The 23,024-nt window shown below is 42.7% G+C and overlaps 1 protein-coding gene across 5 annotated transcripts in view; it reads right to left on the bottom strand.

Annotated features, from left to right (window-relative positions):
- Nucleotides 1-23,024, bottom strand: part of EML6 (EMAP like 6) — an 85,453-nt gene that overhangs the window by 39,474 nt on the left and 22,955 nt on the right. For 3 of the 5 annotated variants that reach the window (XM_033054150.2, XM_033054154.2, XM_033054153.2), the window contains exons 3-15: nt 19,535-19,633; nt 18,463-18,531; nt 15,918-16,103; nt 14,014-14,149; nt 11,553-11,754; nt 8,514-8,651; nt 6,713-6,969; nt 5,474-5,686; nt 4,711-4,878; nt 3,730-3,839; nt 1,827-1,945; nt 978-1,164; nt 294-399 (exon numbers count right to left, since the gene is read on the bottom strand). In XM_033054150.2, the coding sequence (XP_032910041.1) occupies nt 294-399; nt 978-1,164; nt 1,827-1,945; nt 3,730-3,839; nt 4,711-4,878; nt 5,474-5,686; nt 6,713-6,969; nt 8,514-8,651; nt 11,553-11,754; nt 14,014-14,149; nt 15,918-16,103; nt 18,463-18,531; nt 19,535-19,633 (1,990 nt within the window). The remainder of the gene's footprint in view (nt 1-293; nt 400-977; nt 1,165-1,826; nt 1,946-3,729; nt 3,840-4,710; nt 4,879-5,473; nt 5,687-6,712; nt 6,970-8,513; nt 8,652-11,552; nt 11,755-14,013; nt 14,150-15,917; nt 16,104-18,462; nt 18,532-19,534; nt 19,634-23,024) is intronic. The other 2 variants (XM_033054152.2, XM_033054156.2) reach the window with 1 other exon arrangement.

The raw sequence follows: 23,024 nt of genomic DNA, 5'->3' as shown, positions 1-23,024 counted from the left end.
TATGCTTTGAGTCACCATCCTGCCTGCTTTAAAATTCTCACACCACCACGTAGGCAGTGACCAGAATTCCAGCTGCACATTTGGAATTACCTACCAGACACCACCAGAATCAATCACTAACTGAGTGACCAAAGGCCCATGACTGACTTCACTACACACACTATTTTTATCCCAAGTCAGCAAGTTCCTATGTAAAATTGGTACTGGGTGTAATTTTACACCTCTTTGAATTAACATTTCATCACAATGACTGCTTTTAAACTACTCATTTAGACAACCAGGCTGTGGCTTACCTGAGAAATCCAGCGCACACACTCCTCTCTGGTGCTGGCCTTTGAGCAAGGACAAACATTTCAGGGTCTGGGTGTCCCAAACGTGGATGGCAGCATCTCTTCCAACCTAGGTCAGAGGGTTAACTGGGATCTCTGCCCACAAAAGTTCACAGCAGTAATTAGCACTGTCATACCTTTAAAACACTACTTTGTCACGAGCCCTGTTTTATCTTTTTCTAGATTTATGTTCTCTTTCAGTGGATGGTCTCTAAAACTATCACTGTTCAGCAGAATATTCATGGTATCATTCATCCTGATGTCTGAATGCACATGTATACACTGAATACATCATATTCAGTACCAGGTATCAGCAAAGTGCCCAACAGCTTTTATCTGAGCAAGGCTGCTGAAAGCTCCTGCAAAAATGCTGCAATGAAGCAAAGGAAGTCCAAAATCTTCTAGGGAAGAGAGAAAACAGCTCCTGGGTTTTACAGCAGAAAGTAAAAAGTAAATATAAAACTTTTGAAGGCCACAGCACAAGACTGGCAGTGTTTGTTATACAGGAATGGTTTCATAATCACCTCCAACAGCTTTAGCAGGGAAATCGGAAACAACACTGAATTTGCCCAGATTTAAGAGGAAACACTGCATTTAGGGAAAAAGAGAATGGAAAAACAGAATATTGCCATGACTTTGAGTGCCCACCTGCCCAGTGGCCACGTAGTCCTTGATGGGGTGGATGCTGAGGCTGAGGATGTCGTCGTCGTGGCCGAGGTAGAGGCGCTGCGAGTGCTGCTGCCGGTTGTAGACGACGGCCACGGCGGCGATGTGATAAACCACCTCTCCTGCCTGCGTGTAGAACAGGTTGTTCCTGCAGTCATAGCCCCTGTACCTGCAGCAAACACCAACACCTCGTGCCTGCCCCACTGCTGGGGACTCTGGATACAGAGCATTTGGGTGCTAAAGGGAAGGAGGCCTGCAGTGACAGCTCCAGCTCCTGCTGCCCTAAGAGCAGGAGTTCAGGAATCTTCTCTGTTTGCTCTGCACTGCTTTCAGACACAGTGTCCAGGAAAGCCTCACAAGGAATTGGACTGGAGCAGAAATCTATCAGGCATTTTAACACATCACGGCTATGACAAGCAATGAACAGAGAATTTCTGCTCCAGGAAACGTCAGGTGTAGTGAGCAACAAGTACAAAATGTGATTTCATAAACCTCAACACTGATGTACTCTTTATCAGTGTTATAAGCTTCCCTGGTTCCTTAACAAAGAGCATCATGGAATGGGCTGGGCTGGAAGGGACCTCATGGATCCCCCAGTCCCACCCCCTGCCACAGGCAGGGACATCTCCCACTGGACCAGGTACTCAGATCCATCCAGCCTGAAATACAACTGCAAACAGAAAACCTCTAACAATCACCACAGTAACAACGACAAATTAATTGTGGGTAAACACCAAAACCTGCTTTGCTTGTGCACTGATATGAATTGTCAGAACAGCCCAGCACTGTTAATCAGTCAGAAATAACAAATATTATCTGCTATTACTTTACCCATGTATGAACTGCAGCTTCAAGCTGTCCTCGGGCGCTCGCTCTCTCTTAAGGAAGGGCACAGAATGGTTTTTCTCTTTACTTTGCTGTTTTAGCTGAGGTAGGTCTTCTTTGTAAACCTAAAGAAGAATTGTTAAAGTTAACTGCACATCTCTGGTTTTCTAAATATTTGTGTATGTGAGTGAAAGCGACTTTAAGCATGAAATGTACTGTATGCTGATGTGATGTTCACTGGTTACCATGCAGAGCCAGGCACTCCGGCTCCCAGCCTACAGATGATAATAAATGTTTTCTGGACAACAAATTCTCCTGGCCTGAGTGGCCCAGAACAGCAATCTGGAGCAGCAGCAGCAGAGTGTATTTTTTCTAGAAGATTCCAGTGTCACTAAGTGAAATGGAATGGAAATGGTGACTGGGAGTCTCCAGGGGTTTTTTAATTTTATCTGCGCTTCAGTGTCCAAGCTCAAACTGAGCAGGAAGAACTGCTTCCATCTCAAGATTATGGTGAAACACAGGAATACAACCACTCCAGTGATCTGCCAACATGTCCAGAATCCCAAGTACAATTCCAGCTCCATAAATACACAAAATACTTTCCATTTAAACACTTCAGAAATGCTGAAACTCCGTGGACCCACTAAGGGTGTTTGAAGTATCCCCAAACAAAATCCATTACAATGCTGAAATGCAGTTTTACTGTTTGTTTTCTGTCCCTACATTTCTTGGACAAATGGACAATGAAATTGTCACTCCCACAGAAATCTACCTGACTTCCAAGAAGCAACACTGGATTTTTGGAAGAAAGGTAAAGAAAGAAAAAAGCCCAGTGAAACAAAATGCTGGGGCATCTCAAAATTTAGAATCCTCTCTGCAGCTTCAGCCATAACATAAAAAAGAAAAAAAAATCCAAGCCAAACCCCAGTTCTCAAAGAAAGATGAATGTTTTTATCTCCCTGTGCTTTTACCAATTATTTCCTTTAACAAAATACCAAATGCAGTTTCTGCTTGGGGCTGTCTCACACTTCCTATATGAGATGCTATTTTAAGCTGCTCCTGCTTTTCCATGCATTAACCAGCCTGGAATATTGCTGTTTAACTGGCTACAATGATACTGTCACTTGAAGTTTTCAAACCCAGACGTCCTTTCTGACACACAGGCAGCGTGGAGGAGGATGATGACTGACTTGAATGCAGATGGAAAATCAGGAGGAGGAGGAGGAGGATGGGACTAGCACTCTGGTGATACTGGGAATGAATGAGAGGGAAGGGAGAGAATTTGGCAAAATCTGTTTCATTTGTCAATCATGATTGATCTCTGTAATAAACAGGTGAAAGAAGGTGTTGGCAAAGGATCTATGCAATTTATTGTAGGATAGAAAGTGAGGTGGAAAGATAAAGGATGCCCTTGCCTAAACCCTGGAATGTTAGAGGTGAACTGCAGAAAGCACCCCATGCCAGCCATTAAACCCCTTAAATCAACGTGAACCAGTTCATTCTGGGATTTCCCCCTTAGTACAAGATCCCATTCCTGCTCTGAGCAATTCCTGACCTGTCCCTATTGCAGCTAGAGACACTGGACAAGGGGACATGCCATACTCAGCTCACAATGACAACAGCTCCTGGAATCAGCTGTAAATAGAAGTCAAACCAGAGTGCTTTGGGTTGGAAGGGGCCTCAAAGATCATCTAGTTCCAACCCCCAAAACATTTCCAAATTCTTTTCTCCAAACTCTTTCCAATTCTCACCTCCAGCTCATGGGTTTATGTATATTAGTTGCATAATCAGCTGAATACCATCAAAATAACTGAGAGCAGCCTGTGAGTCAGCAGCAAACTTCTCCTCCTTGCTGAACAGTGATGGGAACTTGGCAGCTCCTTGGCCCTGAGGGTTACTTCACACTCACCTGGCGATCGTAGTTGATTTGAGCTTCCTGCTCAATGTCAGAATCCAGCTCTGGCACGTCGGATAAATCTGAATCTGATTCCTCACTGTAGGAATCAACACCACCCTCTGCTTAAAAAACAATGACAAATCAATATACTGAACACATAAAATAATGAGAAAACAGTATGTGATGTTTTGTTTAATTCAGACTATGGGCAAAGCAGCATTCAAGAAGTTTGGAAGCTCAAGCAGCTTGCAGGAGTCACAGGGGCTGACTGAACGTGTCAGGCTTCATTTCTGTCTCTCCTGTTCCCCTGCCCGGGGCAGGAAGGTGGCAGAGAGCAGCAAAATCACTGAGCAGTTACTGGTACAGTTCCAGCATCAGAGAATTCTGCTTTCAAAACAGGGTCTGGAGAGCAGACACACAGAAATGGCCAATAAAAGCTTTCACTGATCACTCTTTTGTGCTTAAAATATTTGCTGTAATGTAGGTATTTTACCAAATTGTGCATGTACAGAATGCAACTTTGCCCTCCTGCTGCAGGGAGTCATAATTTTAGCAACCACCACTTTGGTAGGATAGCATAAGGATCATGACTATAGCAAGAAGAGTATTTGAAGTACAGCTACTGCATAAATATGAGAAATTTGTTGTGAAACATGTGAGATTGCACTGAAAAATAAAATTAAACTATTAAACATGTACAGTGTGACTTCAGAATGCAAATTAGATGGCTAAGGTTGAAAATTGAATTATCCAGTTCCTCTAAATGTCTTCTATCATACACTTTGAGGAATGCTGTTTATGTATTCCCAGACACAAATATTGCAGCCTGCAGCAGCATTTAATGTGCCCCAAACCAAGGCTTGTCTTTGAAAGCTTCAATGTCCCAAACATGCAATATGCAATTCCAAAGAATTATGATTTTTTTTTCTTCCAGTAATGCTGCAGTCTGTGCTGATTTAATTTCACAAATACCTGAAGAGAGATGATGTTTACCTTGTGGAGAGGCTTCCAGGACGCCATTGGTTATCCCTTCTGGAACAAATCTCCACTGAAAAACAGAGTGATCAGCACCTCCCGTGCTCAAAACCCACTGGAAATCATGGGACCAGCGCACATTGGTGACATGGGCTGAGTGGCCAACGTATTTCCTGAATTTAGCTCCTGAAAACAGCAAGAGAACTGCTGGTATGTAAGGGCAAAAATTAACTTTGGAGCTAATGAAGTTAGGGTCCTAACAGAAACATGCACTGGTGAAACCTGAAAACCAAACAATACTCAAATGTCTGATACAAAAGTAATTGTGATAGGGAAATAATTGGTATAAAATAATATGGACAGTCTCTTTAGCTGTCAGAAGAGTGCTTCAAGCTTGGCAGGAACACACACAAGTTTAATTCTCACCTTTCTGGCCACGAGTGCCAGAGTGAACTCAACACATGCATTATACAAATTTGGAAAATACACCAAGATGGGATACTAAATTAAACACTGAAGCTCACAGAAAGGCAAAAGGCTGTTTGTTTTGGATTGCTGGCTTTGTGTTTGGTACAGTGCAAATCCTGAGGAAGCAGCCACACATTCTCACCACTTCTGCAAACAACTACACAGAGAGGGTGCAAGCCTGGTCTCTATATCCATTAATGCTCACAGGAATTGTGCACACACTCAATTGAATGAAAAGCCACCATTAGAAAACACACTGATAGGGTGCTGAAGTAAATCTTGCATTTTTCAGCCACACAAAATTGCAGCTTACCTTTCTTTAGGCACGGAAATCGGAATAATTTCACCAGCCCAAAGTCATCACCAGTCACCAGCACGGAGCTGCTGTAATTCCCATCCACAGAGTTGACATCTGTGATGTTTGTGTACTTTGGCCAAATCCCACTCACTTCAGATCCTATCACACAGGTCCACGAGGCCCAGTGAATTCCTTTGATCTCATCTTTGCTCGTGAGATGCTTCCCAGCTGAAAATGTGCAGGTGAATGAAGAATTTCATCATACGCTTTTTAAAAACTCTATTTCTTTTAATTCTATGTATCTGTGTATTCTAGTCGGGATTAATTTTTAACCTCAATTAAGAAAAGTCACAATCTTCTATAAATTACTATAATCTTTCATTTGTGGTGTTTGAGGACATCACACATCTGAGGAGTTCTAATGCAGCTGCATTAGAAATAATCAGAATACTAATGAGAATTAGTAAGATAATTAGAATGCTAAAAACATATGAAAATGGAAAAACTTCATCATTCCAAATGTACTAAAGAAATGCCTTCAGCAGAAAGTCCTGTGAATAGCATGAGTTCCTAGAACACTTGCAAGTGCTACAAGGTTAATAATACACAATTTTAAATCATGCTCATGTGATTGAAATAGTTGATTTGACAGTAGGAGTTTTTCATCCACATTAAGTCCCTGACATGTGAGTAGTTGGTCAGTCAGCCACTCTGTGGTTTTTTGGGTTTTTTTTTACTTACAGGGACTGTTTCAGAGCTGATAGAAGGCTGCCACACCAGCCCAAAAGAGCCCAGAATTTCATTTCTAAAGCTCTCTGCTGCACAGGTTTCTTCATTAGAAAGCATTCTCAAGTAAGAGTGAGAATAAGTCAGTTATCAGTATTGTTTCTACTAACAAGCTTTTACATTGAGAACCTCAGCAATTCAAGCTGATTCACACAATTCTCCTATGATTTAGTTACATTCTTAAAAATATTCTATCACTAAAGCAATCATCTGTGAAAGGAGGACAACAGGGACAGAGGGGTTTTGGTGGTTATTACCCAAGAGTGAGTCAACCTGCAAAAGATGCTGTGATTTACACAGCAGAGACATCCTTAAAGCTGAGGATATTCAGTGAGTGCTGATTTAAAAAACAAGTACCAGCCAGGAAACTCCACTTTCACCTGCAATATTTTTATCACACCTGTGGTGTTCTCTCCAAACCCAAACCCAAATGTAACTGTTTGTAACACGAGCCCCTTGTGAACTCACAGGGCATCTTGTAGAAGAGCCTCTCCCCAGCGCCATCGTTGGTCTGCAGGAACTTGCTGTCCACAGACCAGTCGATGTGAGTGATGAAACTGGAGGATTTGCTGCACTCCCCGATTTTTTTGTATCTCTGGGCCACGGCGTAGATGTCCACGGGGCCGTCGTTGGAGCCCACGGCCAGGTAGGAGCCGTCAGGGGAGAACTTCATCTCATGGATCACCTCCTTGCGGTCCTTGATGTGAACCACCTCCGTCATGTCCCTGCACAAGGGACAAGGACAGCTGCAAAGCCAGCCACTGGCAACCCACAGATGAGAAGAATCATTTCTACATCATTTCTATGTCATTTAAAATTTTTTTTTTTGTGGATAACTTCCGATTCCTTCCATTGATTCTGAGTGTTTTTTACATCAACAGACAGAAACCACACTGCCTGTCCACAATGCTCTTCATGCTCTTCACCTGCAGCATCCACCCCAATTTACTGAGATATATTTTGTAAGGGCACCTTTTAAATCCTTTCACACAGCACTGTTAAAAGCAGAAGCATTCCTAACCCAAGCCAGAGATTTCTAGGAGGCATCAGACAAATGAACAAGGACAAGATCACTGGGAGACAAAGAAGATTAACTTCTTTAGAAAAATAGTCATTGGGAAGGCTTTTAAATTAATATGAACAGCTCACTGAAGTTTTGTTGAAGTCATTAAAGCAGAGCATTACAGGGGTTTTCCCAGGCTCTGCCCTCCTATCAGCTTGGAGCTCCAAGTATTTTAAGTATATGCTTGGCAAGCATATGAAGAATAGTCAGGAGGGGATAAACTCTTCCAGGTACCAATTCAAACAGCTTTTGTGTTTTGAACTCACACTGGGGTTTGGCTGTTTCACTCTATGGCAAATTTAAAGCATTACCTGCTTTTGTGTGCCCTGCATAACAACATTTCAGAGAGAGAATGCTTAAGGTGCAGCCATGCAAAAAAAGCGGAATTCAGGTTTATCTTCAAAATGTCTTTTGACCATCAATTATTTTGCCTGGTATGTGTATGGTAGGAAATAAAATCATCAGTGAAGAAGATCCCTCTCCCAACTATGTTCCCTCTGTTATGCATACTTCTCCTCACTAAATACTGTGTAACTTCAGACTACAGGAGAGGAGCCAAGTTTGAAAAATCCTAAATTTTAACGACATTATTCCTGAGAGCTAATATTTTGAAATTAATTAAAGCATAGATTTACTCCTATTTACCAAGTTACCACCTCTTAAAAGGGATATGGATGCATCTGCAATTATAATTTCTTTTCTTCTGCTAAGACAGGCAGTGGTTGTGATCTCACCTCACTCTGAGGACAACGAAGGAGCCATCCTTCATGCTCAGACAACAGGACAAGAGTCAAACTTGAAAATCTTAAATTTTAACAACACTACTCCTAAGAGCTAATATTTTGAAATTAATTAAAGTGTAGATTTTTCTCCTCTTTGCCACGCTACCACCTCTTAAAAGGGAAATGGATGCATCTAAAATTACTATTTTATTTCTTCTGCTAAGACAGGCAGTGGTTTCTGATCTCACCTTACTCTGAGGACAATGAAGGAGCCATCCTTCATGCTCAGACAACAGGACAAGAGCCAAACTTGAAAATCTTAAATTTTAACAACATTACTCCTAAGAGCTAATATTTTGAAATGAATTACAGAGTAGATTTTCTCCTCTTTGCCAAGCTACCACCTCTTAAAAGGGATATGGATGCATCTAAAATTACTATTTTTTTTTCTTCTGCTAAGACAGGCAGTGGTTTGTGATCTCACCTCACTCTGAGGACAATGAAGGAGCCATCCTTCATGCCAAGAGCCAGCTGGGATCCGTCAGGACTGAAGGACACGCTCCGCACGGCCTCCTCCATGTTGCAGCGCGCGATCAAGGCGTGGTCAGCCAGGCTCCACAACCTGCCCCAGAGGCAAGGGAAAGCACCAGGGGGCTTTTCCTGGCTGCCCAGGAACCCCAAAGCTCTACCTCAGCTGGGAAACCACTTGCACACACCCTTTGGGTTAATATTGTGGAAAGGACTGAGCTCCTTTCAACCTGAACACAACAGTGGCAGAGAAAACAGAGTGAAGCTCAATTACATCAGCATTTGGTGTTACTTCTGAATTCACTTAGCTGGCTGAATTCCCCAAAATTAATTACAAAAATGCAGCTTCTGTAGACTGGAAGGGTCAATGCAGCTCAGAGTGAAAATTTCACTGAAACAACACTTAGGGAACATCAACATTCCAACCATAGGGGAGATTTTCTTGCCCTAACTGAACAAGCTAGGAGACAAAACTGCATGTTGATTCCCTCCTTCACATCAGTGCAATTAAAAACAATCAACCATAAATTATGTGCTAAGATAAAGGCAAATAATACCTCTGCATTTTTCTGGAGGAATGGAGGGAGCTTCCCAAATTACTACAGGTTGACCCATCAGATCTCAGTAGTCTGCAAGACTTAGAAATTTCAAGAAGAACTGAAATAATGGCAGGAAATGCATAAAAGACCTCTCTCAGGGTAGAGAAATTAAGACAACAATACCCAACCATCTTTGTGTTGAAACAGTCATAAATAAATGTACTGAGAACATCTTCAGTAAAATATGAATGATGAATCAGATGTAATTATGTGCTAAACTGGACAAAAGAACAATTTGTGCAAGAACTGTAATGTAACACTGGACCAAGCTGTGGAGCAAAGCTGGACAGAAAAGCTGGATGGGAGATACTACTGAGAGTTCCAGGAAAAGCTCTGGAACAGTAACAATTCCTGTTCTCACTGCAGGCACTGGCACCAAGGATGTGCATGCTACTGAGCTTGGGTCTGCTCAGGGAGCTGGGAGGCACTGGGAGCACAAGAGGCTCCAAAGGAGAAGTTCTGTTCTTGGCACTGGAATAAACAGCATAAACTGGGATGGAGCCTGGAAACAAGGTGGGAAATAGATGAATAGATGGGACATTAGATGTTTTCAAAGACAAACCAGAAGTAAGATCAAGAACCTTGCAGCCTCACAAGCAGAAGCTGTGAGCCCAATATCACAGGGAATGAACCTGGAAGGCTTTGGAAAGATTTTGAAGAAAGTATCAGGATACAATTGTTGCTGCAAGATGTTGCTTCCACATGAATTAGCTTGTCCAATACTCTGGAATCCCAACTACAAAATATGATAGCCTATCTAATACACGCAATAAATAATTCTCCATGCCTTCAGAGAATGATGATTTTTCCTTGTTCCTGTGGTAAGAGAGAGGGAACAGGCAGCTTTCCTAGTTGAGATGGTTTGTTTTGGAAATTTAAGATGTTAGAAACCTATATTTGGCCAGAACCTTCTCTCAGCTGGGCTAGGGAAAATTACACTAACTCCCCTTCTCATTTAGACATCCCAGACCCAAGAATATCATCTGACTCACTAAATACTTTTATTTCTAAACCAGTTTAGATTTATATTATATACCCACTCTTTGAAACACTGTGATAATCAAATACCAAGAAAAATTACCCAGTGAAGGGCAACACAGAAACATCCCTGTTTATCCCATTTCAGTAGCACAGAAAAATTGCAGGAAAATCCTTTTGTGTACTTTATGTTAATGAAAGTACTTATACATTTCACTGCAATTCCTCACATGAAGCCACAGTCTATAAAAAAATCCCACTAGCATTGAAATCCCACCAGCTCCAAGGTGTGTGATGCAGGCCAGTAAAACCCCTGCACATCTGAGGGATGGCACATCCAAAGGCATCAGGGACATCACAGAAGCTCTAACAGAGGTAAGAAAGGTAAGAGCAGCACTAAGCAAGGTTTGATGTGCACACACACCCTGCAGTGCTCCCTGGAGGGGCTCAGGCTCAGAGCCAGCAGCACCTTCTCCAGCTCCAGGAGCTCAATTACTCTGCTCACCAAGGGATGAGCCCAAGACAAGAAATCCCACCTTAGTGGGATTATTGGTTTGAGGGCAGTGCAGTGCTAATCCCTGCTTTGCAGCCCTTCCTCCAGAACTGCCCTGCACCCTGCCAGGACTCCTGTGCCTGTCTGTACCACTGAAAAACTGGGATATCCCAGCAGGAGAGACCATTCATTGCAGAAACTGAAAGAAATAATCCTCCTGTAGGAAGCAGGGAGAGAACAGCACTGTAGAGAACAACTGCACTTCTGTGGGATTAAAACTGGGGTTAGAAAGAGATGAGGGATGGCAGGGGAAGGGAACCAAGTGAAAAGAATGAAAGGGAAGAAAAAAGAAATCTGAGCTGAGCAGCAAGCCTCAAGGCAGAGGTGAGTCAGAATGTGTCATCTGAAGGAGCAGTAATCAAAGCTAGGGGTATGGTAGGAGATGGATTTTTGGCACTCAGGAAAATCCCTGTCTCTTTAATCTCAGGTAAATAATCAGTCCATGGGTAGAGTCCATGCTCAGGTGAGAACACACAGCAGCTCTGTGGGTGTGGACTCAGGGACAGTCTGAGCTGCACCTCCAAACCCTACAGTCAAGTCTTACTAAGCACAGTAAAATGCCTTTTCTTCCCCAGAAGCTTATCAATGTGCCAGATTTTAACACAGACAGGAAAAGGAGCATCGCTAACTTTATGACAATGTGTGTAAGACACTGGATAAAGGCATTTAGGGTTTAACCTTACCTGAAGAGAAGCATGAGGTGACCACTCCCCATTCAGATCCCCTGTACACAGCAGGAACAAACCAACAGCACAAGCAGAAGATATGAATGCAGCACGTTTTGAACACAAACTCTGACTGGTTTTACAGGATGTGTGAGATGAGAAGTGAAAAAGCAGCAAAGCCAGCAGGGGTGCAGCCTTACCGCACGGAGCGATCGTCGCTGCCCGTCACTGCCAGAGGTTTCTTGGGATGCACGGCCAGGGCCCAGAGCTCCCCCTCGCAGTGGCCCTGCATGATCAGCATGGGCTTGTCCCTCTCCCTGACGAGCACCTCGAAGATCTCGCTGTCCTGGGTCCCTGCCAGCAGCCTGTCGGCTTTCCAGCACACGCTGCGGATGGACAGCCCTGGGGGCACAGGGGAGAGCGCTCAGTGCAGCCCTGCCCAGTGTTGGGAATGCCAGAGCTCACTGGCACCTCAATGGGAATGCCAGAGCTCACTGGAAGCTCAATGGGGAATGCCAGAGCTCATTGGCAGCAACACTGGCAATGCCAGAGCTCATTGGCAGCTCAATGGGAATGCCAGAGCTCATTCCCTGCACACTGGCAATGCCAGAGCTCATTGGTAGCAACACTGGCAATGCCAGAGCTCATTCCCTGCACACTGGCAATGCCAGAGCTCATTCCCTGCACACTGGCAATGCCAGAGCTCATTCCCATCACACTGCAATGCCAGAGCTCATTCCCTGCACACTGGCAGTGCCAGAGCTCATTCCCATCACACTGCAATGCCAGAGCTCATTCCCTGCACACTGGCAATGCCAGAGCTCATTCCCTGCACACTGTGGCCCTCCCAGCTCATCCAAAGCTCAAGGAGTTCTGTCACATCTCCTCTATCCAGCACACTGAGAAAGCTCTATCCTGGGGATCAGGCTTGCTGCACACCTTGGGAATTTAAAAACCAGCTCCACTTCACAGGATTTAAAGATCTAAATTCTGTATTAGCCAAGGGGTTCCTGTGACTGAAGCTGGTTTATTTCTTTTTCCAGTGCTTTACTTTTTTGCACATTCAAACAGAATTCTAATGGTGAATTCTTCTCCACCTTAATCAAAACAGATTTTAAAAAAATGAAAAAAGACATCCCCTCCTCCCCAAACACAAACCAACAGAATTTTGCTTTGTGTAACTTTGAGAGAGCTTGATCTCATTCCACAAATCTGATCCTAACTTTGGAGTTGGAATTTTACTGACCACAAGCTTAAAAACAACCTCTCAGCAGGTTGAGCAATTTAGTAGCACTCTCTGATCAACTGCTTGCAGGGTTTGCATTTTCTGTTCCAGTCTTGAAAAAAAAGTTTGGATCACAGGTCTAGAAGCTGTGAGATGTGAATGAATAAAAAAATCCACTTGTCATGTAGTCAAGGTCACTCACATCACCATTTTCACATATTTTTGGAGCCAAATACATAATGCAGTGAACTACTGGTCACATAAATGAAATATTCTTGTCTCTCAAGAAGGTTAAATTAATCCTAATTTATTTTCTTGTCCACTTCCAACACCTTTTAATTTTTATTATGCCATTTTATGACATAGCTAAATTAATACTGAAGTTCTGACTTCCATCTTCTTCTTGGAATACACCAATGACCATACAGTGGAATTCAGGTTGGAATTTGGTAGAAGATGGAAATTGTTAAGATTTAAAACACAAACACGCTCCAGATGTGGGAAAGGCAATGTGGACAGACTGCACATGAAGAAAGATTAGTTGCTCTCAGGGTTTAAGAGACAATGCCTTTTTTTTGGAAAAAGAACTGAAGGGAAGGACAAAAGGTCCCAGGTAAGCATTAAGGTTCCACCACTGCCCCAGGCTACACACGTGCTTAAATTCATCCGTGCCAATGCCAAGTGAAAATGGAACCCCATGTCCAAAGGTTGGGAGTTAGGAGTCTTCACTTGCCCAGATCTTTGCTTTTTGGTCATTTGTTGCTACTGTTTTCTAGAAATTCATATTAAACATTACAATTCAGGCTGTAAAAAACAGCATAAAGCAGGAATGCAGAGCAGAGGCACTGGGTGGCTTGGACAACTTTTTGAGGGCCGAACCCCATGGGTGAACACTTCACCCTTGATAAAGCATGCATTGTGATCTATGAGATTGTAAGTGCTTCAAATCATAAAATAAAGTGATGGCTGAGCTCACTGGAAGCACAATTAGATTCAACAAATGTGATTAGCACCAACTCAATAACATTCTCTCCAACAAATCTGCCAAGTGCTACCATTCCAAGTGCAGGATTGGAGTGTTCAGATGGTCAGCATCACTGAATGTCAGGTTCCAGAAATCTCCATTACTTACAATTAATTAAAGATTGACTAACTTCATTCTCCCATCTTAAGGTGTTTAATTAGTTCTCAGTTATGTTCTTTTTTGCATTTGCATGGTGAGAGGCAGAGATTTCATCCCTGTGTTTATACCATAAGCCATGGAACACCCCACACTTTACAGGATTGTCAGAGAGGGAAGGGAACACACACCCAAAACCAAATAGTCATTAAGTAAAACAACCAGCAGTGTGCACACAATCAGCATGCTGCACACTCAGTGCTGTCACCATGCACTACCCAGATGTGTGAAAAGCCATAAAGGAACAGCTCCTCACCTTTGTATCCTTGTTCAGTCTCCCTGAGATCGATTTTAGTGATTGGTTTGAACTCGGTGTCCCACAGGCGGATGCAGCCATCTCTCCCTCCCGTGGCAAAGCCTTCCTCACAAGCATACATGCTGAAAATCCCAGCCTGAAAAACAACAGCAGCCCGAGTTTGCAAGGTCTTCACACCCCACTTAAACACACCAAGCAAACGTTTTCTAACAGACTCTTGTTAAAGGCCAGAAAGTACTGGGCACAGAAGTGCTGCCCACCCAGAAAACAAACCAGTGAACACAGCTTTTACTTCAAGAGGGGTTTGTGTAGAAATCTCAGTGCACACAGCAGTGATACAGCCTATCTGCAGAACTTCCAATGGAGCTCTGGTAATGCTATGACAAGGACAACCGAGTAACCAGAGGAGCACTCAAAGTAAGTGATGAACAAAACCAAGCAAACAAGCAATACAAACAATACAAACATTCTTACAGGTGACTGAGACATTCTTTCAATGAATTCAGTTCAGACATCATCTGGAATCTCAGAGGGACTGAAAAAGTGTCAACTCATTCTCTTGGTTGGAAACAAGGCTCTATTACAGTTTGAATTTCTGCTTGGTTTTGAAAATGCCTCATGATTAACAGCTGTGCTGAACTACCTTGGAATAGTTCAAGGAATGCCTGCTGAGTCAGTATTTTATCAGGATAAACTGGACTGCAGGGAGATAAATACAATGGAGAGAAGACCTCCATTTTCAAAGTGGCCTTGTGCAACATCTTCATAAATCAGTATTTCTAATTATTAATGCCATAGAGATTGCATGTTAGCCATGGCAAACTCCATAATTTATCACATTATGCATAAAGAGGTTGCATTTAATCATTCTAATGAATCTAACTAAAATTCTGCAAACAGAATCATGTACTACAGGGGGTTATTGCTTGCCAAAGACATTCCTGTGATACTGCAGCTGCAGTCCCACAGTAGCTCCTCAGGTAAAATGCCCCACTGACTCATCTCTCTGCTTTCATAAATTAGGGATTACTTTTGTAAATAACCAATACTTAGATCTCATCTGAAGAGGTCCTACAAACCCTGATGAAATGTCACCATAACTAATTTTGGGAGACCATGAAAAAACCCATTATTTTTGCAGTGCTCTTTCTAGAGCAAAACTACAGTGACAAGTGTTAGATGTCGTATCACTTTTCTAAAGAAAATGGTCTTGTTTCCTTTTGTTCCAAAAACCCCACACCAGAATGCCATTACCCACAGTCATATTCCAAACAGGAGCAGGATTTTCAAATACTTTTGAAGTAAGACAGGAAGTCCTACAGTGCCTTTACTGCAGCAACAACAGAGGCAAGTTAATTGTATTAGAAACCTAACACAATCCTGCACATCCCTCTTTCACTCTGTAATGGTGAGAGCTCAGACTGGGGGTGGTGGTTTGTGTGTGTGTGTTATGGAGGCAATTGGAGCAAACTCTCTGAGTATGGTTGGAGTACAAACTCACAGCTACAACAGGTTTGCTCCACACTGACGCTCTTCCGAGGAGTCAGTCTCCAGCATTGGGAATTTCAGTGGCAAAATTCTATTTAAGCCTAGATAATGGCTTACCAACTATTTTTAAGTAAATTGATCATAACTGAAGCTACTCAATCTGTGGAACTTTAGATTCACATACTTCATTTGAGGTTTGGTTTACTTGGTTAGGTGGAGACTATAAATATCAGCAGTTCTGGCACTATCAGCTCAGCATCTGCTGGCAACAAGTACAATATTACATCTAAATTCTTAATTGCTGAGCAGCCTCACATACCCCTGTGACCTGAAACAGAAGGAAATCTCTGCAGCTAAGCCTGCAGGAAGTTTTTCAATCCAATCCTTTCTCAAACAGACATGGAAACACCACTTACACCGTGTGCTCCTTGAATTGTGCGGACCAGGTTGAGCCCTTTCCAAACATAGATGTCCCCGTTCAAAGCCCCCGAGTAGGTGATGTCTTCTTTAGCACAGGCTAAACACAGGATTGTCTGGAGATCTCCTGTTTTACCAAATATTCCTCTCTTTGCTGTCAGGGCGTTCCCACACAAGGTCCAGAACTGTGGAATGGAAAAGGCAGCTTAGGAGAGGTTTCTGCAGGATTTCTGGTTTTGTACAGTGTGCAGATCTCAGAGACTCACCCTGACAGAGTAGTGTTTCCTTCAGAACAGCCATTCCTCCAAAACCTGCCCATTTACTAAGAGCCAGGCAAATGTAGTGCATCTAAACCCAAACCAAATGATAAATCTGCTGTCCAGACAAGTGCATGTTTCCAAATCCTAGAAAATCCCATTTTTCTTGTCTGCACTACAGCACTGAAATGATAAAATATTTTATCTCACACAACCTGCACACTGAAGCAGTCACTTCTGCCCCTCCCCAGAGCACTGAAAGAGTTCTGGCCCTCAAATCCAGTCACAGCTAGTGAGAAACCATCTGTTCCATGGGGACTGCACACTGGTATGTGAGACAGCTCCCTGACTCCCAGAGTAACAGCTCCCAAGTGTGCAAAGGGACTGGCTCAGCTGCCACACTGAAGTCATTAACATTCTGCAAAAAGGAACCTAACACTGACTGGGGAGGAGGAGAGAGAAGAAACCAAAGTTTTTCTCAGAAGGTTGTCTTTGGAGGTGAGCTAGAAATATCAGACTGTGTGTTTTTGAATAAAAGTGCTTTTAAAAATTCAAATAAACATCATTTGTCAAGCAGAGACCACAGGTTGTGCACCCAGCTCCCCCTCAAGGACCAGACCTTCTGGGGAAGGCAGAATAAAGAGAGTATCAATGAGAGATGAGCAAGAGAAGGGCTGAAATCTCCAGTCCTGTCAGCAGCAGGATGTTCTGGACAGGTGCAGATACAGAACAGCAAATCTCTGGGGTGCAGCACAGCACAGAGTGTCAGAGGAGCCATCCCTGTTCTGTCATCTGCACAAGAATAGTGATGTGTCTGACATGGATTCATCACATCCATCTATTCCCACTTCATTTGCCTACAGTCAATTTTTTGGGATATTTTTGTTGGTTTTTTAAATTAATTATTCCAGAAAATCCTTGGATCAAGGTTTTTTATGTCAGCTCCCTCTCTATTGTTAATTCAATTAAATTTTCCCTTTGCCTCTCAACATCAACCAATTTAGAAGGCAGAGGGAATAGTGCCCCCAGGGCTCTCATTCCGTGAGTAAAACCCAAACTCTCCTCCCTTCTGTTCAGCTGAGGAAGGGTTGGAGGGCAGGCAGCAGTGCTGGAAGGGTGGAGGGAAGATCCCGAGCTCAGTGAGAGATTCCTTAGCTCCTGGGCTTTACCTCAGCTTCTAATCCCTGCTCAGCCAAATGAGGCAGCAGAACTGGACTGCTAAAGGAATAAACAGCCCAATTCCCAAGCATCAGTCCCAATTCCCACAGTGATCCAATTCCTTCAGAGCTGTTATTATCACATTCCCACAGCCCTGAACCAAACAGCAAGTCCAGAATGCTGCTGGAGCACCACTGGAGGGGAACACATTTCCCCTCCACGCTGCTTTTTTCCTGTTTTTTGGCATTCCTTTATCTCCATGCATTTACAGTGGCTGGTATTCTCTGTGTTCAGGGTGATTATGGCCATTTTAGACAGAGGACAGGTGCCAAACAAACACAGGTTTTGGAAAACAGCTTGCAGAACACAACAGATGGCATCTCTGCTGCCAAAACCACCCACAGTTTGAAGCAGTGGTGGTTTAAGGGCACGAGCTTCTCAGGAACCAGAACCAGAGCTATTAACTGATTTCCTAAACTTCTAGTTAAAGCTCTTCCCACCCCAGTCATGTGAAATAATTGCCATCTGTTAGGAATGTTTTTGAGGAGACATGAGAAAAATAGAAACCTGAAGGGGATATTGGTAGACAAGGATTTGTTTCTAAGCTTTCCACAGGCATGAGAAGTTTTTACCCTAAACATCCAATACATATCTAGGTTTCTATTCCCAACACTTCCATAAAGGGTGACTTGGAGGGAGCAAATAGTGGGGACAAGACCAGAGATTTGTCCCTGCAGGCCCTGCACACTTCTCAGTGGTGTTACAAGAGAAGCCCAAGGTCATTCTGTTCCCACTTTTTACCTTGGTTCCTCCTCCAGCTTCACAGGGACCCTGTGTGGGGCTGGAAACCCCTAAGGGCTGAGATCATTAGGGTGCAATGGGCAGAAGACCCAAAATGATGAGTACATAATGATTCAAATTACACCAAAGGATCTCCCTGACTTTCCTGCTCAGGTAATCTGCAGCTCAGGCACTGCTGAGTGTCTGAACTGGCTTCAAACAAAACATTCTGCAAAATGTTCACAGCATAAAGAAAGAAAAATATAATCTGTCCTATATTTCAAGTCCTCATCAGGTGAGAACATGGATTTTTTTTTTTTTGGTGCAAGTAAACAATGAAAGCTCTTACCTTTATGTGTTTTACTCCACAGCTGACAATTCTGTTTGGCTGGTACTGATCCCAGGAAATATCAAATATCTGTTAAGAAATACACAAAGTTGATATTTTAACCTATACAGTAATGGTATCTAGGTTCAGCTTGCTTTTACCAGTGCTTAGCCATAATTTCTGTTGGAACACATCACCAGAAATGAAAGAATACTCTACAGGTAAATTTGGAATTCTTTGTGACCAAAGGTCAAGGCAAACACAGAGGGCTCCTCACACAGTTCTGTCAACACACTTCATCCCTGACTCCACACTGCCAACCCATTCCAGCTCCAAGGTACCATGAATAAACAATATTTACATAGGCATTCTTTCCCACCCCCTCTTCTGTGCAGAAGCTCCTTTTTCTGGTTGCAAAGTCTATTGGGACTAAGATTTTAGTACTTCTAGCCTGTCCTGGAGAATTCTGATAATTCAGAACCTGATCTTGCACTTACTGAGGTCAGTAGCAAAATATATAATAATATGATAATATATATATACAAGTTGTCAGAATGTGTCCATAATTTATTTTAACATATGCATCCATGTGCTTGTGTATCTCAGGGAGGAATTTTGCTTATGTTAAACCTGGTAAAACATCTACCAATCCTGAATAACATTCTAAACTTTAAACCTGGTCAGTTCTCATCTTTATTTAAGTTATGATCCTTTACCTGAAGCTAACAGATATAAAAGAAATATTTATCTCAAGGTAATTGTTTTAAGGAAAACTGAAAGGGATACAGCTAAATTTGCCCTCAGGATAAATTGTCTTTTTGACATATCAGAGACAAGATGATCTTTTTCACATCTCATGAAGAGCTACAGATCACCCTACTCAGTGTGTAGGTACAACACTTTTCTTCCCTAGGCTTACTAACAGTGTGCTGGGTCTGGCCCAATGAGAAGGAATTCTCAGTATTTCAGATTTTTATCAAGCCAGGTAGAATGACCAGCGTTACCTCTGCATTAACCTAAGAGAAACCAAAGTTATTTCTGCAGCAGCCATGCAGCTCCCAGCCCAAGCCCAGGAATGCTCCCACACAATTACCCTGTCAGAATGGCCTGTAGCTGTTGCCAGGAGCTTTCCTCTCTTCCAGTCCCAAATGCACACTGTGTTTTTGGCATCCAGTCCCACGGAAGCCAAGCGCTGAGGAGAAACAAGAGAACCCAGTTACCAGGAAATCATCCCAAATCCCTCTGCAGTTCCCAGCATTATGTGCACAAATGGATTTTCCCACACCTGGCCTGGCTCTGAACCACACTGCAAAGGCAAAGACTCACACTCAACATTTACTCACTGGAGAAGGCACTAAAATCTCATCTTCCCTGAAAGGTCAGGTTATTGATTTCAGGCTGCCAGTGTTCCAGGTGAAATTCTTACCCTGAAACATCTGAGCTGCTTGCTTCAGGTGCATTTTGATTTATTATTCTGATATTAAAGTGAAAGGGAAATAAAAGCTTTCACTATTGCCAACTACTGCTTTGTTCATTATGCTCATTTTGTTGAGCTTTAGAACCAGAACTGCATGTACTTTCAATAATTGCCTTTTCATAGTTTAGTATATCACACCACCAGTTAAACTCACTGCAATAATTAACTAATAGCCAAGCTAAATTAAAGTTGTATTGGTCATTAATTAAAAAAACTTAATTTTAATACTCTTTCATCTCAGTAATGGAGGAAATTAAAATAACATAATAAAATGAAGGTGGAAATCTGGAAGGGAAAAAGCAGAGTGCATCCATGTGTGACATGCCCAGAAAATCAGCCATTACTGTGGAAGTTGTAGGTCTTCCCTTCCACTGACTGTCCTAATTTTGTCCAACCTCACATCAATTCCATAAAAAATTGGCTGGAATTTTGAATGAGCAAATTGTTTAAAATCTGGACCTGTGATAACACAAAAGGACTGAGCCAGCAAAGAAAACAAGTGTCATAACCACAGATTCCTCTAAAATGCTATATTAGGAAAAACATTAAATGCAATAAAGCTCTCAACAACTGAATAACAGAGAGAGGAAATGAGTGTTCACAGAGGAACAGAAGGTTCCAGTTTTCAATCTAAGCAATAATTCAGAGAGCAGGTACTCGAGTTTCATCCCATTCCTGAGTGGAAATACTGAAATATGAGGCACATCCTCCCTGCTGGGAGAGCCCCTGACAGCCTCTGCCTTAACTGCAGCAGGTTCACACACCCTCCACTGACTCAACAATTACAATTTCTTCATGTAGAGGAATGAAATAGATGTTTTGGGACTTTGGTTTAATGAGAGATGACAACAGGCATTATCCTGATGCAAAACCTGCAAAATTGAACCACTGTGCCACCAGAAAATGCACCAAGCAATGTGGTATTAATGAAAACAACAAAACAAAACCCTCCAAAAAAGCTAACTTAACACCCCTCAGCATCACCACCACATAAAACTATTTACAGACTTATACTACAAGTCCAGAATAGAAATACAGAGAGAAGAAATGAGATGTTCCTAGAGGAACATGAGGTTTTCATGGGGCAATCTGGATGTGTCCTCAGATATTGCTGGGGGGAACAAGATTTCCTTGGAGGGGTCACCCTGCAGAAGGGGCAGAACTCTGTCTCATAAGGGAGTTGTGAAGGGAGAGTCAAACAGGTTTGTGCAGTGGAAATAAAATTATGTTTTTTGCAGGAAATGACAACATGAAAGGATTTCTGTGCTTTACCATCACTGCCAGTATCGGCAGAGCTCAGGGTGCTGGAGCTGGCCAGGGTCAGTGTTACAGCACTGAGAAACTGCTCTGGTCCAAGGGCACTGAGGACACACAGCAATCCCACAGCAGCCAGCAGTGGGAAATAGGAAATCAGCACTGGGAATGGCACCTATTCCATGTGTGCAGACACTGCCTACAATGGGTTCCTCAAGGCTCCTGTTTCCAAGTGCTATCAATGCCTCCCTCAGGGTACTTTGGCAACAACCACGAGGAGGAGGTAGGGCCAAGAGAGCATTTTCCATCCAGGGAGTGCAGGACAATGTGCAATCATACTCCCTTGATTTTGGAAAGCAATTTAAATCAATGTTATAATTGTTGTAACACTTTGTGCTGGAAAATGAAGCATTGAGACTTGCCTAAAACAGTCTCAAGCAGAGGGGGACTTGACAGACAACGTGGAGAACAGAAATGTTCAGTTCCCCTGAAATTGCAAAATAGAGCATGACTACTGACTAGTAAACCAGATAAAAGGATCTAAAAGACACATGGGATACTAAAGGTAGCTGGATGAACAGATAATGAGGAGCCTGAGTGGGGATGGTGGCACTTATGTGACAAGAAACAGCAGTGCAGGTCTTGGAAGTCCAAAGCAAGGTCACTACAGCACTGGGAGCTCTCCTCAGCGAGCACAACCAGCAGAGAGCCCTTTGGGACAGCAAAAGGAGTTCCAGAAGGGCAGAGGAATGGAAATTGGTTCTAGGGAAAGTGGTGTTTATGTATGAGTTGGGAAGGGCATTGTAACATGTCTGATCAGGTGGGAGTAAGTGACCTGGTGTAGTTTCACAACGTGTTTGATTAGAGAAAAATCACTGCTCCAACTGTGTGCAACGCTGGAGTAAGGAATGGCTGCTTTCTAAAACTTCAAATTGTGTCAAAGTTTATTTCTTAGCTGACTTTGCCAGCAGCAGGGAAAGCACTAGAGGAAACTAAGAAGTACTTTATATTTTCTTTTAACCTTGGTCTGCTGAGGAAGGTCTCCCACCGGTAGAAAAATGATTTTTTAAAAGTGTTTTTTTGTTGAAACACAGTTTTAGTTCTTCTGGATGGGAATCTGACAGAACTCTATTCAGAGAATTCACAGAACCACCAAAAGAAAATATCTGCCAAGCAGTTTAGGCACATAATTAAACAACTCTTTTTAAATCGACACAGATTTGGAAGATCTGCCTGAAGAAGCCTAGTGCTGCATTTTTAACTTTTCATTAGGTGTGTATGCATTATGGCCCTTCCCCCTCCAATAAAAACACCTTCAGAAAGCACATGAAAAGGGTTAATCTGAAATAACTCAGAGCCAAAATTGAACTGTGTGGTACTGATAGAAGAGTTCAGTAAGATGCATCTGCTTTGTAGATAATTCTGTGAAGGGAAGGTGGCAGCTCTTTTAAGGAGAAACTGTAGTTAACTCTTGATTGAAGACATTCTTAATTACAGGCAAAATGACAGCTCCTCATTAAACACTTGAGCAAAGTGCAGTTTCCCTCTGCCAAGTGGCAGCTCCTGCACAGACAGAAAAAGCCCAAACTAAACTATGTATTTTTAAATAGCAACACTTCAAGAAATTCAGCTCCCATCGGGACTCTATCAATCACAGGTAACACCAAATAGGAAATTCACTGTGTCTCCAAAATCTGTGTTGAAGGTACATGAAATGAAGGAATCATTAATAAAGGATTTATTACAAATGACAGCAAAGCCTGTGCACACTGATGTGCATTCCCCACCCCCTGGAACACACCAGGGAAGCACTGCAGGAACAATCCCACTGTGTGGGTCACAGCTCCAGCCC

This window comes from Catharus ustulatus, chromosome 3 (genome assembly GCF_009819885.2).
Source record: "Catharus ustulatus isolate bCatUst1 chromosome 3, bCatUst1.pri.v2, whole genome shotgun sequence".
NCBI classification, from domain to species: domain Eukaryota; kingdom Metazoa; phylum Chordata; class Aves; order Passeriformes; family Turdidae; genus Catharus; species Catharus ustulatus.
This window is presented reverse-complemented; position numbering and strand designations above follow the sequence as displayed.